Here is a 17,058-nt window from a genome sequence, read left to right as displayed (position 1 = left end):
GGGCAAGTGGGAATCAAACTCATGCGGAAGTGGCTTTAGCTTCTTAGTGCTGTGCTTTAACCCGCTGCGCCACCAGAGAGGGCCTACTCTATATTTTTTAAAGGTTTTTTTTTTTTATTTATGCATACAAGAACTGAGGTGCAGGCCAGAGGTGGGAGGTGGGATAGGTGAGAGGCTTCACCAGAGACAGTGGGGAGCAAAACAGGCAGATCGATGAAGTATACTGCTGACGGGAGTAAAGGACAAGACAGGAGAAGTCTGCTGTGCCATATGGGTCACCCCCCTGCCTGGGAATTGAATTCCTGTGGCAGCAGCCAGCAATAGCCTGACAGTGCTGACTTTAACCACTGCACCACCAGGGAGGCTCCCAGGATACCACCTTTTAACTCGGACTCCTGGGTTCAAATCCCATGCAGAGCCATGTTCTATAACAACCCTGCCCCCATGCTCACTATTTGTGTCTCTAAGGTACATTATTTGACCTTTGAAATCTGCTTTCTTCTGTAAAGTAGAAAAATTGCCCCATGCTCACCAGCTTGCTACAGGGGTCTGGATGGCAGAGCAGAAAAAGCATCCAGCATGGAGGCTGGCATGTAGCAAGCTTGCATCTAGTAACTCCTACCACGAGCTTTGCTCGTGCTGCTCCTTCTACCTGTGTGACCCCCAGCTTTCCTCTTACAGCTCATTTATGCTGGGACAACTCTTCAGATGCTTCCCTGCTTGAGGGAAGCCTCAGCTCTAACCTTGCCTAGTTACCAGTGCTTTTGTGGCACCGAGAAGTCTAGCTCTGCTACTGTCTGGCCTTCAACCCTAGACATCCCTCCACATAAAACCTACCAGGAGCCTCCTGAAAAATGGTTCTGATTTATCCTCCCATCACCTTCCCATGTCAGAAAAGAGCAGCAACACTCTTGCATTAGTAAGCCACTAATCCTGGATGCATCTCAAGCTAGCCCAACAGAAACGCCTGCTAGCGACATTCAGAAGACATCGAGAAGCTGACCACTTCTCACCCTGACAGCAAGTGCAACAACTTCTCACGTGGCTTTCCACTTCCTCCCTACCCCCTGCCAGATCTTCCAGTGGCAGCAATCAAGGATCAGGTCATACTGTTTCCTACTCCGCACCCTTCCTGTCACAATCCAAATAAATCCAAAGGTCTTCCTGGAAAGGCTGCATGACCTGGGATCTGCCCCAGGCCTTCCCATCTTCCTGCCTCCCGCCTGGCCTGGGCCTGTGCTATCCTGCATGCCTCCCACCACTCTGTTCTCTTACACTGCATGTTCCTTCAGGGTACTAACCTCCACTGAAGTCAGTGAGATTGTGGGCAGGGATTCTGCTTTTTATACCATTGAACCCCTGGTGCTTAGAACAGGGGCTGATGCAGAGTAGCTATGTCATGTCTCTTTGTTGACTAAATAAGTGAACCTCTGTGACTAAAAGCAGTTTTGGGAAGTCCTTGCCACCAAAATGACAAGTAGTCTGGAGAAATACATTGAACTGGGTGGGGAAGGATGAGTGTATTTGCCAAGTGAAGAAATAGAGGATAGGACTTGCCATGCTGAGGGAGAAGCATGTGCAAGGAGGCAGCAGTGGAAAGAACGTTTGGTACCTGGTGTGTTCTAGTGGACAGTGAAGGCAGGCTAAAGGGAAGAACAGTGGAAATAGAATTGTGGCTGGGTGTGGGAACTGAAGAGGAACTCACCAGGAAAAAGGGAAGGAAGGTACACGTCTGGAATCCAGGAAGCTCAGGCTGGCTTAGCCAATGTCACCTGCCTAGCAAGGACCTCTGAATTCAGGTACTATGCTTTCCCAGGTGTTCTGATGATCATAGGGGAGGAAGGTAGGCTCCATAGTGGTGTAGGAGATCCAGTTAGAGATGTGGGGGAGAGATAGGTCCAGCAGGACCCTCCTGAACTTTCCTCTGCTAAGGTTTCTAAGGAACTCATAGTCTCAGGAAGGCTGAACATTGGACCTTCCTCTGTCTGCAGTCTGAGGATAGAAACCACATGTTGCCTATCAGGCCTGACTTAGAGGAGATGCTCAGTGTTTCCCAACTGGCTGAATGGGCAGTGTACCCTCAGTGGCAGGGACCGCACTTAGCATTAACCTCCCCTAGAGTGCCTACCTGAACAGACACATCGCAGGACAGTAGGAAGATGAGGTTGATGATACTGGGTCCTGATCCTCACACTGACCTCGGGAGCATTTTGTAACCTCTACCAGGTTTTCACTGCCCCTGCACAGACCAAGGATTGGAGCCTGACTTGGATTCTCCCATGAATCCCCCCAGTCTAGAGCACACCAGGGGGGCAGTAGGATTTTGGAGAAGATGAATGTCCGTCCCCTTGCTCCAGACTCTGAGTAATGTTCTTGGGAGCTTACAAGCCCAGGCCTTCTCCTTGGTCAGTCCACACACATGTTCAAAGACCCTGAAGAATTCCCTCCCCCGATGTTCACCTGGACCTTGGTCCACAGAAAAGCTGATACCGGTGACTCTCACTCACTTGCTTAACAGTTGGTTACTGTTTTATATGGCAAGGTGCATAATGTAAATATAAAAACACCTCTTACTACTTTATTGTGGGTTCCCTAGATTGGAAAAATTTTCAAACATAAAAGAATGTAAGAACCATCCAGACAGATTGTGAAGGAAGCAGATTTCTGACCTCTGCCCCTAAGAGTCTAATAGGTAGATCTGCAGTGGGGCCCAAGAGTCTGGCAATTCTTGTACACTCGAGCCTGAGAACCACCCTTTCATGATGTCACTTGGGCTCCTAGAGCTGTGGTATTAAACTTTTTGACCACAAACCACAGTATGAACTTTTATATCATGACCCCAGACATACTTGTAAAACTCTGAAACACAGCTTGATCAAGCAATATTTGCCCCAAACCCTGTCTCATGTCAAGCACTCACTGGTCTAGATCCACCGTCAACAGATTTCAACCCTGGCTGCACATCAGAATCACCTGGGACTTTTATAGGTCACACCCTATAAAATTAAATCAGAAACTGGGGTTGTGATGCAGATGCCTCAGTAGCTTATAAAACTCTACCCAACCAAAAAAGATACATATAATCCTTATCTGCTTTCTCTATTTCCAGCCAGTTCCTCTTGTACATGTGCTTTTTTTAGGAAAGGGATCAAGTGGAAATAAGGGTCAGTCACTATGCTTTTGAGCTCAACCAGGCTAGGAAGGGGGGAAATAGGGCAGCTGAGCACAGAGCACTTCCTGTGGCTTCTCAGGCTCACTGGGACTCAGCTGCAACACCCCTGCCCCAGACAGCACCCCCACTGTGGTTTCCTGTTTATAGTTGCTACACTGGACTGGCCTCCCACCTCAGCCAATCTGTGGGTGAGAGATTGAAGGTGGGATACTAACACTGCCTGGAAAATAGCAGGAGGGGTTAGGAGCAATCAGCCCAGGCACTCTCAAAGAAGAGGAGGAGAGGCAAAGAGATCCTGGAGAAAGGCCCCGGAAGAGAACGGAGGTAGTGAGCAAAGGCCTTTGTCAACCCATCACAGTTCATTCTCTTAGGACAGACACAGAGATTGGTCCTTACTCCTTTTTCTCCTCCCTGGTCTGTAACTTACACTTCCACCATTATTGCCACATGTGGGCATTCTTGAGGGTCTGAAGTGAGATGAACCTCAGCTGAGTTTGAATCCCAGCTCTGTACTTTTCAGGTGTGTCTCCCCGGTAAGTCATTTCTCCAAGTCTGATGGTAAAGTGGGGGCAATGAAAGCACACACCCCACACGGTTGCTTGAAGGCTCTTAAAGGGGCTAACATAAATGTGGGCACTGCCACACCTCCAGAATCCCTCTTTGCCCTACTATAAGGAAACCAGCAAGGCAGCAAGGTAGGGATATCAGAGACAGACTCTCTTGACTACCAACCCATTGAATTAGAAATGTGGACATGGGGTCCAGCAACTGAGAGAAGCATAATATGAATATGCAATGCGATATGTCCCTACCTCTTTTCAGGCCTCTTCTTCTCCATCTGTTACAGTGGAGACAGTTCAAATGATGTTCCAGTCTCAGATTGGCTGGTGACTCAAAGCAGAGTCAACTTTTTGCTAATAGATCAGAATAATGTGTCTTGGGAAGAGAGGAGTCACTGCTTGCTAGAACTGAGAAATCCTGAGCCTATACTCTTACAAGTCCTAAATGCCAAAGTGTTGGCTGAGCCTGGATCCCTGCTGTGGGTCATTCACAATGGCTTAGAAATGCAGGCTATTTCTGTTACTAAAGGGCTCTCAAGGCAAAAATATGGTGGTCTCTCAGATGCTTGACTCCAAAGGCAGGTATTCCCCCTTTACATTTGGCCTCCTACCTCTACACACTAAAGTCACATCACACTTGGCTTTTGGCATTTGAGGGATAAGCCCTGACATGAGGGAAAATAGAGTTGTGTTTCTCAAAGAGTGGGTACCATAGAACACCAGCTTGCAATGACCTGAGAGTTCCCTACAAGCAAGGACCTGGCCGACCTCACTTGCCAGAGAGGCTGTTGGTATTCATAAGTTCCTTTTCCTTCCTTGAGGCCTCCCCATGGTACCACAGAAGGTACTTGAGAAACATTTGTTTAATGAATGAAATCAATTAATGTAGTTTGAATAGTAGATGCTACATGAGGTAAAGTTTCTGTGTTCAAAAGTATTTGGGAAATGCCCAATTAGACAATGTTAAAGCCCTGAGAAGTCCTGCATGAACAGGAAGTGTGATTTACAGCATCCCCCTTATCTCAGAGTAAGACTGGGACACATATACAGACTGTCACCCCAAAACATATATCTAACACTAACCATGTCTTTTAGTTGAATAATAGCTCCTGTGGCCTTAGGGAGAAAAACTCAGCTTCTTAGCTCGCCATTCGAGGTCCTCTGGGCTCTGGCTGATGTTTCTCCTAAACTGTCTGTGGTACAGCTCACCAGTCACTCCTCTTCCCACCCCACCCCACCCCCTGCACCATTTGATTTTGGAAGCCTGGGCTTCCATGGGAAAATCCTATGCATTTCCACTCAGATCCACTCCTCCATGAAGCATCTTGCAGAGGAGGTGATTGTCCTCTGCCCACATAGGGTGTCTCCATCTTCCCCACCAAGGGGAATGACTGGGCAGTAAGGACATAGCTTATTCACTGAACAAGATCTTGGGCTCTTCCCTGAGGACTCCCACCCAGGGAGGGTAAGTCATGTTTTACTCACCTCTTCTGGTCTGGCTTTCCCGGATGAGGAAGGCCCCACCAAGGTTTCCAGGCAGTAACAGCAGTTCTTCAGCTTTCTCCCGGCTCAGACCTTCATACAACCACCTATGGGGAGAAGCAGAGAGAGGACAGAGTTAGTGGGGTGGAACAAGACTACTGAACCTCTCCAATCCTTCTGTGAACCCTCTAGCAAGACCCTCCCTCCACCTGCACCACAAAAAGTCTCAGGGTCTTGAAGGGTCCCCCAACTCTGTCTTCCTAGTCCTGGGTCCAGGGGCCTCAGAATGTAACAGGATGGTCCCCAGGAAAAGTGGAGTTTCCAGGTTACCTGCTCCTTCCCCCCAAAGGAGGTTGTTGCTGAGCAGGGAAGAGAGGAATCTAGAGAGGAAACTGAGGAGGAAGGAAGCAGGATGGAGAGTGAGAAGGCGACCTAAGGGAGGCACATGGAGCAGAGACATATGAAGAGACTGCGCTTGCTTCCTCTTGGTCCTGGACTGGCTGAAACAGACGTGGGTGAGAGACCTGTGCGGAAGTTAACTATGGCAGTGCTTATCTTGATTTTGATTTTGTTCTTCTCCTCCCAGATTTGTCTGGCCATTTCTGACCCGTTTCTATGGGCCCCTGCCAGAAGGTGCTTTAGACTTGGGGCAGGTTTTCAGGCCTTGCTTTGGGCCAATCCCTTTTAGGTAGACTTTTACTCACAAGAGGATGGGGTGACTTTGGGTGTTTGATATAGAAACGATATTCTTTTATTTATTTAAAGATCTATTTATTCATACATACAGAACTGAGGCATAAGCCAGAGGTGCAGGGGCGGTGAGAGGATTCACCAGAGACAGAGTGGAGAGCAGAACAGGCAGATCGACAAAGTACACTGCTAAGGGGAGCAGCAGGTGAGACAGGAGAGGTCTGCTGGGCCATGTAGGTCACCTCCCTGGCTGGGGATTGAATTTATGTTGCAGTGGCTGCGGAGAGCTTCGTAGTGCTGTGCTTTAACCAGTTGTGCCACCAGGAGAGCCCTGGAAACTATATTCTTTATGTTTGCTGCATTGCACACTCATTGTATTAAAGTTCCTTTCCATTAAAGGTCTCATATGTTTTGTCTTGATGTGATGGATGGCAGAACCTATTTAGAGCTGACAGTTTTGGGGTTCAGCTGTGTTCCTCTCCCTGTCCTGTAACAAGAGAACAACCTCATGGATTTAGCCTTAGTCTTTTCTGTTTAGAGACATCATTCCCATGTGGCCAGAGGAATGTTAGGTGATTCCAGCCTCTTTTCTATCACTGGCCAGCCCTCCAGGGCTCCCATTTTATTCATTCACCTTCCCAAGAATTAGAAAGGTGCAAATTGTTTCTTTCTTTCCCCCCCTTTTTTTTTTTAAAGATGTCTTTATGCATGCAAGAACTGGGGTATAGGCCAAAGGTATGGGGGGGTGAGAGGATTCACCAGAGAGAGTGGGGAGCAGAACAAGTACATTAACTGAAACACACTGCTGAGGGGAGCAGCAGGTGGGACAGGAGAGGTCTGCTGTGCCATGTGGGTCAGCTCCCTGGCCAGGATTGAACTCATGCTGTGGTGGCTGTGGAGAGCTTCATAGTGCTGTGCTTTAACCCCTTGTGCCACCAAGGAGGGCACAAACTGTTTCTTTTTTTTTTTTTAAGTTTTAGTAAATATTTTGTTTAAATATTTAATTTTTTTTTTACTTTGTAACAGGTGAAAGATATCCAGGATGATATTTATTCATTCTCATTGAAATCTAGCAAAGTCTAAGGGGTTTATTTGTAGCTAGAAAGGTTGGAACTAGAATGTTCAGGACACCCTAAACTTTTTAAGAGTCTTACAGCTAATTGATCATGCAGCCTATTGCTAGGATTATTGATTACTCTTATTGCCTATTTTCCTTCTCCATTAATCCCTCACTTAATATGTGTCCACAAAGGACTTAAGCAATGGAAAAGTTGGGGTAGTTTTTCAGTATTGTCTTTGATTTGCTAGTCCCAATAATGTAAGCGTCATGCCCAGTGACTGCTGGTGTGAAGTCTACAGAAGCCAATTTGGTGAACATGGCTGCCTCCGCCATCCTGACACATCCCACAGGCAAAGCTGGAGTCCAGACTGAGTTGCTTTCAGGTAAATAAATGTGAGAAGCTGTGACTCATTTTGATATAGCAGCAAACTTACTTTAAATTTACAGTAAGTAAAACAGGTCATTCATACAAAGATGTCAGGGAAGAAGTAGTGAGGAAAGGGGACTCTGGGAGATAGTCAGTTTTTTCTTGACTTGAACTTGATGTAACACTGTAGATGCAAAACTGCTGGCCAGCAGGCCAAGCAGATGGGAATCTGCCCAAGCAGGCCTCATGTGACTTTCAGACAGCCTCTGTATGAGCTGATTCTACCAGGTGCCACACATCTCAGGATCCCTGTGGCACTCTCACTCGAACCAGATGTCAAGCCTCAGAAAAGCAGGGCACACAGGTGGCTGTTCTTTCTGAGCTGTTTCAGCACACACCTGACTCCATGGTATTCAGGTAGATCTCACCTATAGAAATTCACATCCTCTGTCTCTTGTGACATTTAGTTTTGTTCTCATTATTTAAGGGACCCTGGTCCGGGAACCCAGGCCACCTTTGAGGCACCTCTCAGAGCCCAGAGGGCTCAGAGGCAACTTGTCATGACATAGGTGCTGCTTCTCTGTTTTTTCCCCTCAAGACATTTATATAGGCTATTCCCATTTCATGTAAGTCCCCTCTAGCATTCTCCACCACTAGATTCTGGGGCCCCTTCCAAAGCCCAGGTCATGCCTTCTCCTCTGTGAGGTCCTCCTGAGCCTCTACTTCTGGGCTCCCAAGTTTCCCAGACCGACCTAAGAGTCAGTCACTGCCTGTTGTTCTTGAGGGAAGGACCTGGGCCTGATTTTAATTTGTTCTAAGCTTTAATTTGTTGCGCAGCACAGGGCTGAGTGGGAAAAGGAAGGAAGATCCCCTTCTTGGGGCAGGACTTGGCAGGACTTGGGCTGGGAACTTACCCATGGGAGATTTTGGCCACATGCACACTGGGGATGCTGTATCCTTTGCCTGAAACTTCCGACAGCACAGTCCACCAGTCTCCATTCCTTGAGAGAGAAGGGAGAGGGGACCCCTTTCAGATGAGTCAAGACCCAGAAAACTGCTCATTTGGAATTCACAAGGAATCTCAAGACTGAATCCTAGAGCCACTGCCCCACTTGTGTTTCCCAGGATTCCTTGCACCAGGTTGCCCAGGAACCTTTTGGGTGGAAGATGGAATGATTCAGGGTTTCCTGTCCACTCACTGCTTCTCCTTGTAGGAGTATCAGCAGCCTGAAATCCCACCATTAGGGTAGCATGTGAGATGGGCATCAAAGACACCATTCTTTACTTTTTGAGGCAGGAGCCCCTTCTGAAATTGGTGTATCCAGGGGGAGCAACAGAGCATCCCACCAGAGGCCCTCAGAAGCACTTACTCAGAGACAATGGTCAGTGGCTCCCCCAGTATCAGCGACAGCTCGGACTGCTCGCCTACCGGAAAATTGCTCAGGGCCACGCCTCGGGTCTTGCTTTTTTCTGGATGGAGGGACAGAAATGGTCATCCTTTTTGCCAGCTCCTCTCTCAAGATGTACAGTTCAGTGGCGTCTCCCTCCTATAGGCACCCTGCGGGGGTCACATCTGCTGGAATCCCAGGAGGGAAACCCTGGAATCTGAAGCTTTTCCAGTGGGGCTTTGCAGGAAACTAGAAATGCTCAGACAGCTTTGGGGAGGCATCTTAGGGTAAAGGTCAGGGTGACAAGAGGAGCAAAGCTGCTGGCTTCAGTTCCTTCTAAGCAGATCTTTATAGATGTTTTGAGGCTTTCTGCTGCTCAGAAAAATGAAAACCTATAGTCCTAAGCAGAAATCAGCATGAATTTCTGAGCTCAGTTTCTGGAAGGCACAGATAAAGTGGACATTGGATGGACTAACTTATGAGTACTGGGCCCCAGGAGGATGAAGATTCCTGAAGTAGCCATGAAATGACAGTTGTGATTCCAGAATCCTGTGCACCTAGGCAGAGTGGCTTTCCTGTGGTTTTTGTCCACAGAGCAGTGGGTATAGTTCTGTGCTGCTTTATGAGAAAAGGTGTGGCACCAGGGTCCACTATGCTAGGACTGGCCCACAGGTGTCAAGTGTCACCTATTCAAGTGTCACCTACTCAAGTGGTTCCCACCACACTGAGAATCTGCTATGTGCTATGCCTGACTAGGTGCTGTATGTTTCCTCTTGGCCTTCACATACATGAAGTAGCCATCTTTAGTTGGCTCCACTGGACAGAAAGATGACTGAGGCTCAGCAGAACACTCCTCCAGAGTGAGAGCACAGCTCTTCCAATGGGTTTGCGTTGGGGTGGGTGACCATGGTGGCTGATCGCAGGCCCAGGTTGTGGGGCACTGGGTTAAACAGCAACAGCAAATTTCCAGAAGTGCCCAGACTCCCTGGGAGGCCAGAAAGGGAATCAGAACCAGAGGACATCAAACCTTGTCACATCGGGACTGATCCAGTAATGTAGTGGCCATGAGACTCGATTTCCAGACTCGACAGCAGGTGCAAGCAACTCCCTCTGCACAGGACACTCAATCCTGTGCCAACATCAGAGATCAGTCCATCTACCTGAGCCTTCCTTGCCTGTCCAGGCCTTCTTGCCTGAGAAACCTGTCTTCTACAGGCTACTGAGTCGCTTCTCCTGTAGCTCAGCACCCCTCCCCTTCCTCACTTCCCTTCTTCTGCTTCAGTAAGGGCCTCTACAACAAAGGGAAAATAGACTAGCCAGCACATCAATGCTTTAAGCTAGGAAGAGCAGTTAAGGTCAGCGATCAGAAAGAAGTCAAGGGTATAGATGTTCCTGAAGGAATCTACAATGCCCTCTAGGTGGGGCTGGGGTCCCTTGAGGTGGAGGAGGGGTGATGGACAGCAAAGGATCCAGCAAATGAGTGGGGGAGACCCAGAGACCTAGAGCTAGACACTGTGGCTAAGGGCCTCTGGGTCAACATGAGAAGAGTGGGCCTGAGATGCTAGAAATGGACCATTTCCCACACATCTCGGACACACATGAAGAACCCTGTGATGACCCGACTCAAGCTCACTGAAGTCCAGGGGTCACTCCTTCTTTAAGTCACCTGTAATTAGCGTAGGGCTGGCTACCCTACAGTGCAGGAGACTACCTGATGCCTGAATAAATGATGCAAACAAGTCTTGTGGGGGGTGTCCACAAGTCTTTGATAAGGGCCTGAAAGATCCTCTTCTCCTGAGAGCCCTAGTCTTGCACCCCTTGGAGCCTCTGAGCAGCATGCATGTGCTATCTCCATGACTGGCACCTCTCCCTGGCCAACTCACCTTCCTCCTTTACTCCCTGGCTGGAATGTCCCTGCCTCCAGGTATTCCCTTATGAGTCTCTCAGCACATACTCTTGATCAGATCACCAAAATATAACACAATTGTCACTGACTCTTGGAGTAGCACAAGAGTCCCCTGGCTTGACTATCCCCTGGCTTGACTGTCTCTAAAGGCAGAAACTATGCCTCTTTTGTTTACTTCTGTGTCGTCTGGTCCTGGGACATGGTAGAGCCTTGGTAGATTTAAAATGGATGCAAGGCTATGAGACAAACAAATAACTCACTGACAGGTTGCCTGAAGTCCATACACCTGCTGAGACAAAGGTTGAACTACTGAGAGAGAGGCCCACTGTTCTCCTAGAGACGCTAGTGGGTGGAGGTTGGGGGACAATGTACTTCCCCTCTGGTCTCACTGACAGAGAGGACCTCCGAGGAGGTCACCTGTGTGGGAAATCACCACCATCAGCAGCAGCCCAGGCATGACTCAAAGCAGCTCTGGGGCCACGGCCTGTGGCTACATTCAGAGGAAATGACGTGGAGGCCTGTGTGGTTTCCAGGTCTTCCTGCAGGGCCTGATGGGCCTCAAGCTCTCATTGCAGACTGATAACTAAAGCAGCCTCCCCAAAAGAAGTTCTGTAGGGTCCAGGATACCAATGCCTATGGGGTTTAGGGATATTAGGAAGATGGGGATACTGGAGATGGGGATTGAGGAGTAGGAGGAACTCTAGCCATTGTAGGGGAGTTTTCAGATTTGGGATAGCTTCCAACCTAAACAAGAATACCCAGATACTTGGTTCTGTAGTCTTATAGTTCTGTTTAAATGTGACCATGTCTTGTCTGGTCAGAGTACCACTCAAGACTGAAGGAGGAACAAGGCATTTTGTAGTAAAACAAAAATTAAAAAACTGCAGTACTAGCAACCTGGCCTTAAAAGATCAAAGATGAAGTAGACCTCTCTTGTCTCACCTGCTGCTTCTCTTAGCAATATATTTCAACAAATTCACCTTTTCTGTTCTCAAAAAATGTTAAAGGGACTGTTACAAAGCAACAACAAATCCCATCTAGAAATAACAAGCATAAAAATCTCACAATGTAGAGAACAAGGAGAGTAAATATGTGCACCATTAGAATGAGTTTATATTAAATTTTTCAGTAGATCATATATATAGAGAATAACATATAACCTTCAAACAAAGGTCAACACATAGGAGAAGTAACACATAAGAAAACAGAAATAAAACCCAAACAAAACAGAAATAAAACCCAAACAAAGGTGTCAAAAAAAGATAAAAATAGATGACAAAGAACAAAATGGTAGATCAATAAGACAGATTATGTTTCATTAATCACCCTAAGTGTAAATCACCCTAAGTGGTTTTATCACCAATTAAAAGGAATATTGTGGCTGAATGGATTATAAAACCAAGTTGAATCTTTTGTTTATAGAAAACTCATCTTATTACTAAAAATAAACACAGGCTTAAAGTAAAACTGGAAGACAATTCTATAAGCAAATGGTAATTTAAAAAAAAATCAGGAAATGGGGCCTCCATAGTGGCACAGGGGTTAAGTCTCAATGCTATCAAGCTATCACCAGCAACTGCAGCATGAATTTGATCCTCCATCAGGGAGCTAACCCACATGGCACTGTAGACCTCTCCTGTCTTGCCTGCTGCTCCCCTCATGAGTATATTTCTGTCGATCTGCCTGTTCTGCTCCCCACTCTATCTTTACTGATTCCTCCGCCCCCCATCCCATACTTCTGGCCTACACGCTAACTCTTGTATGCATAGTAAATACATCTTAAAAAAAAAAAAAAGACAGCATAAGAAAACAGTACTCTTAAATGACAAGCTAGATCAGATATATTTAATAGACACCTACAGAATAGTCTGTCCAAGAACTACAGCATATATATTTTCCTCAAATGCTCTTTGAACATTTTCAAAAACTGACCATATGTTGGGACACAAGTCAATTTGTAAAGACTTAAATCATACCAAGCATTCTTTTGCTCTAATGCCATAAAGCTAGAAATCAACTATTAAAAAAATACACACATGTTTTAAACACAGAGAGGATTAAATAACTCCTCAGTAACCAGTGGGTCAGAAATTAAATAATCTGGAGATTAATGAAAATAAGTACATATAACTTATCAAAATTTAAGGGATGTATCAAAATATCACCTTGAAAAAAAAAAAGGAACAAACAAGACTCAAAGTTAGTAGAAGGGAGGAAATAATAAAAGTCAGAGCAAAAATAAATGAAATGGAACTATAAACAAACTTACGAAAGATCAATGAAGGGGAGACTAAGTCCAAGCAGATTTATTACAGATTAAAGTCCTTGTAGATTTATTGTCCTCTCCTTCCCAATCCAAGACCTCTCCTGTAACTGTGGTTCACCAGATTCTCAATCAGGTGAAGAAGTTTCCTAGCTTACCTCTCTCTTTGTATTTATTGGAGCTGGAGGTACCTGAGTGCCTCCAGATGTTGGTTGGGACAGGAAGAAAAACTCAAGAGCCCTGGAACAAACTGGGTCCCATCATCAATACAAGTTCTACTTAGTAAATGTAAAAAATGTAGATTATAGCAAACTGAAGAAAGAAGGTCCAGGCTCTGAAATTAAATATTTCACTATAAGACTGTAAAAGTACTTTCACTATAAAGCTTCCAGAAGCCATCTGCACAATTTCCCCTTAACCAGAAAATATTTTCTCTCTAAACACACAAAATGATGTTGGTGTGTTTGGATTTACACTGATTAGTAAGTACCTGAAACTTGAAAAAAAAATTAGTGAAATTAAGAGTTGGCTATTTGAGAAGAAAAATCAATGAACTTTCAGCTAGGTTATCAAAGAAGAGAGAAAATTTGATAAATAGACTTAAAAATGAGAGAGGAGAAATTACTACACAGAGCATAGAAATACAAAGGTTCATAAGACATTACTATATACTGACAAATTTGATAACCTGGGAAAAATGAATAAACTTTTACAATACAATTTACCAAGACAGAAACAGAAAGGAATTATACTTGAATAGATCAATCAAAATTATGGAACTTGAAATGGTAATAAAAAAATTCTTCTCCACCACCAGGGAAGGGATCAAGAAAAAAAAAAAAACTAGCATGTAACTATAAATCAGAGATATTTTGCAGGGGAGGTGGAGGGATTTACTGAAATACACTGCTGAGGGGAGCAGCAGGCACCATGTGTGGTAGCTCCTTAGCTGGAAATCAAACTCAAATCCTAGTGGTGACTGCATGGAGACTTAACCCCTAGGCCACCAGAGAGGCCCTATGCACACTTCACTGAAGTTATTTTTAAAAATATAAGAAGAGGGAATACTTTCTAACATATTCTATGATACCAACATTATCCTAACACTAAAACCAAAGACAGCACACACAAAAAAGGAAACTACAGATCAACAACTCTGATGAATACTGATGCCAAGATTCTCAAAAAAATACTAACCAATCAAATTCAGCAATATAGTACAAAGATTATACATTATGATGAACTGGGACTTATTCTGGCAAAGCAAGAATGGTTTAATACATGCATATCAATCAGTATAATACACTACAGCAACAAAAGAAAGTATAAAAAATGATAATAGGTTCAGAGGAAGCATTTGATAGATTCTCATCCATTAATGATAAAAATTCTTAACAAGACTGGAATAAAAGGAACCTTCCTCACTAGAGCTCCATAAAGATCATATATCATAAACACACAACCCATTTTATGCTGAATGCTGAAAAATTGAAAGCTTGCCCTTTGAGATAAGGATCAAGGCAAGGATGCCCACTGTCTTCACCTCTGCTTATCTAGTATTTGTCACTTGAACTAGAGCAATCAGACAAGAAAAAAAAAGAGGGCCTCCCTGGTGGAGGAACTAAGCACCATGCAACTATAAAGTTATAAAGCTATGGGCAGCCACTGCAGCAGGAGTTTGACCCCAGCCAGGGAACTAACCCACATGGCACAGCAGACCTCTCCTGTCTCACCTGCTGCTCCCCTCAGCAGTGTATTTCAGCAGATCTGCCTGTTCTGTTCCCCACTCTGTCTCTGGTGAATCCTCTCACCCCTATACCTCTGGCCTACACCCCAATTCTTATATGCATAAATAAATCTTTAAAATAAAAAAAAGATGTTGTATATCCACACAATGAAATATATTCAGATATAAGGAAAGAGGAAATGGTACCCTTTACAGTAATGTGCAAGGTGCTTGAGAGAATTGTGTACAGCAAAACAAGTCAGAAAGGTAAAGACAAATATCGAACATGTGAGCTCAGTGGATGAACTGACAAAGCAAAATATATATAAACTATTGGGCATTGATAACTGAAGTGAGGTTTCTGAGGTTAGAGGGAAGAGGCTGTGGCTGGGGAAAGGGTCAGATATAAGTGGTGGGAGGGAAAAGTGTAGATATAAGTGGTGGGAGGGAAAAGTGTAAGGATCCCATCTTTACTTAAAATGTTGCTATTTTGTTCATCATGTTCTTTGCATTGGTATTTTTTCTACTTTAATGCCGTATTTTAAACAAGAGTGTGACCCGGTCCTTCCTCCTAGAAGTTCTGCTTGATTTAAAGTACGGTTATCTGTGACGGTTGATTGTGTCAATGTGGCTAGCCTGCAGTACCCAGATAGTTGGTTGAAAACTTTTTTAGATGTTGCTGTGAAGGTATTTTTTAGATCGAAATATTTAAATCAGTAGTTTTTTGTATATATATATATATTTATAAAGCAGATTATCCTCAATAATGTGGTTGTTCTCATCGAATGAGTTGACTTTAAAAGAATATGACTGAAATGTCATTCTAAGAAGGGGGAATTCTGCCTTCAGTCTCAGGATTGAAACATCAACTCTCCTAGGTTTCCATCCGCTTAGCCTGGCCTGCAGAACCCACACACACACACACACACACACACACACACACACGCACACACACACACACACTTTTAGCTGTTTCTTTGGAGAACACTGATAACTACATTATCAAAACCCCAAATCAGAATGTGGTTTGAGAAAGGATTTATAGGCTGTTTTGATAAAAAATAAACCGACTGAGGGTTATGATTTTGACATCAAAATATTAGAATTTCTAGTATTTTTCTAATATGCTTAATTATCCCATAAAATGGCATTTTAACCAGGTCTATGTTAGAAAATGGTTATGGATTAAGCATATACATAGTTGTGCCAGTTTTTCCCAATTACATAGCCTTAATACTGATTTGAGGACTTCATAGCATTCCTCAGGAAAAGAAGAGACACTTTGGAGAACTTCCTGTGATGATGGTAATTTATAATTGTGCTATCCATTAAGATAGCCTCTAGCATCTCATGGCTAGTATGACTAAAGAGTTGAATTTTAAATTTTATTTCATTTAAATTTAGGTTAAATAGCAGTATGCGGCTATTATAATAGTGCAGGAATTCACAGAAGTGGGGTCGGTTGTAATGTTATCAATTCAGTTTCTGAGTAAACTGGTTGAAGAGGAGGGAAACCATTTGGGGGGCTATCACACCCTCTTGGTTAGCACTTTTTTTTCCAGTGTATTTGTTGGTTAATATTCCGACTGCTAAAATGTTGGCTGCACAAGAGCAGGTGCTGCTGGTGAGGCTTACCAAGCAGCCCCCTGGTACACAATAGCTGGCGCTTGAAGCTGTGTGGAAGTGCCTAGTAAAGAAGGCACTGGCCAGCCTTACAGTGCCTGGGAACCACCCGCCGACAGACCCCTGTGGCCTACCTGTTTGCCTACCTGTCTGCAAGAGCACAGAGGGCCTTGAGCTCGGGCTTGGCAGCATTTTCCCTCTGCTGGGTTGACTTCCCATCATCATTCCTCCGCAGAAATTTCAGAGGCACACATCTGAAAGAAAAACTGCCATGTAGACAGAGCCATGGGGACACAGCTGTGGTTGAGGGGCTTGGTTTCACACACTGCCCCCCTCAACCAGCGACTCAACCCTGCTGACTCCTTGCTGACATAGGTGAATGGTTTCCTTCCCATCAGGCTATCCCTCTGCCTGTCTCTGAAGGCTCTCTGCAAACTGGACCATTATTTCTGTATCCCATCTTTTTTATACTTGAATTTTTGTTTCTGGGCTTTCATGTAAGCTGTGCCCCTTCCCATTTACTGGAATGTTCTACCCCTTCTTTGGCCCTGCCTGGATCCCATCCTCCACAGGAAGTGTTCCCTGAAACTCCCAGCCCTCGCTTATCATTCCTATAGCTACTTGGGCCATTTCCTGGCCTGGGCTCACATTCTGCAGCTGGGTGGCAGGGGACAATACAGGACAGAGTTCATTTCAGACATACTAGTACCCATGTCTAAGGTCAGGTGGGCAAAGGGAATCCTAGGAGGCTTGGGCGCTGGTGTCACAAGTGAAACTGACACCGGCTGGTCTCACAGAACAAAGATGACTGTGTGTGACAC

General features: G+C 45.1%; 1 protein-coding gene across 1 annotated transcript in view; it reads right to left on the bottom strand.

The window, feature by feature from the left end:
- The window catches only part of SLA2 (Src-like-adaptor 2), a 22,957-nt gene extending 6,501 nt beyond the window's left edge, over positions 1-16,456 (bottom strand). Inside the window, exons 1-4 of the mRNA XM_012728096.1 lie at positions 16,372-16,456; positions 8,702-8,801; positions 8,246-8,332; positions 5,218-5,321 (exon numbers count right to left, since the gene is read on the bottom strand). Of these exons, the coding sequence (XP_012583550.1) occupies positions 5,218-5,321; positions 8,246-8,332; positions 8,702-8,801; positions 16,372-16,456 (376 nt within the window). The remainder of the gene's footprint in view (positions 1-5,217; positions 5,322-8,245; positions 8,333-8,701; positions 8,802-16,371) is intronic.
- Positions 16,457-17,058: the final 602 nt, after the last annotated feature.

This window comes from Condylura cristata, unplaced genomic scaffold (assembly GCF_000260355.1).
Source record: "Condylura cristata isolate star-nosed mole 26May11 unplaced genomic scaffold, ConCri1.0 scaffold00022, whole genome shotgun sequence".
Lineage (NCBI taxonomy): Eukaryota > Metazoa > Chordata > Mammalia > Eulipotyphla > Talpidae > Condylura > Condylura cristata.
The sequence above is the reverse complement of the archived record's forward strand: the minus strand, read 5'-3'. Positions and strand labels throughout refer to the sequence as shown.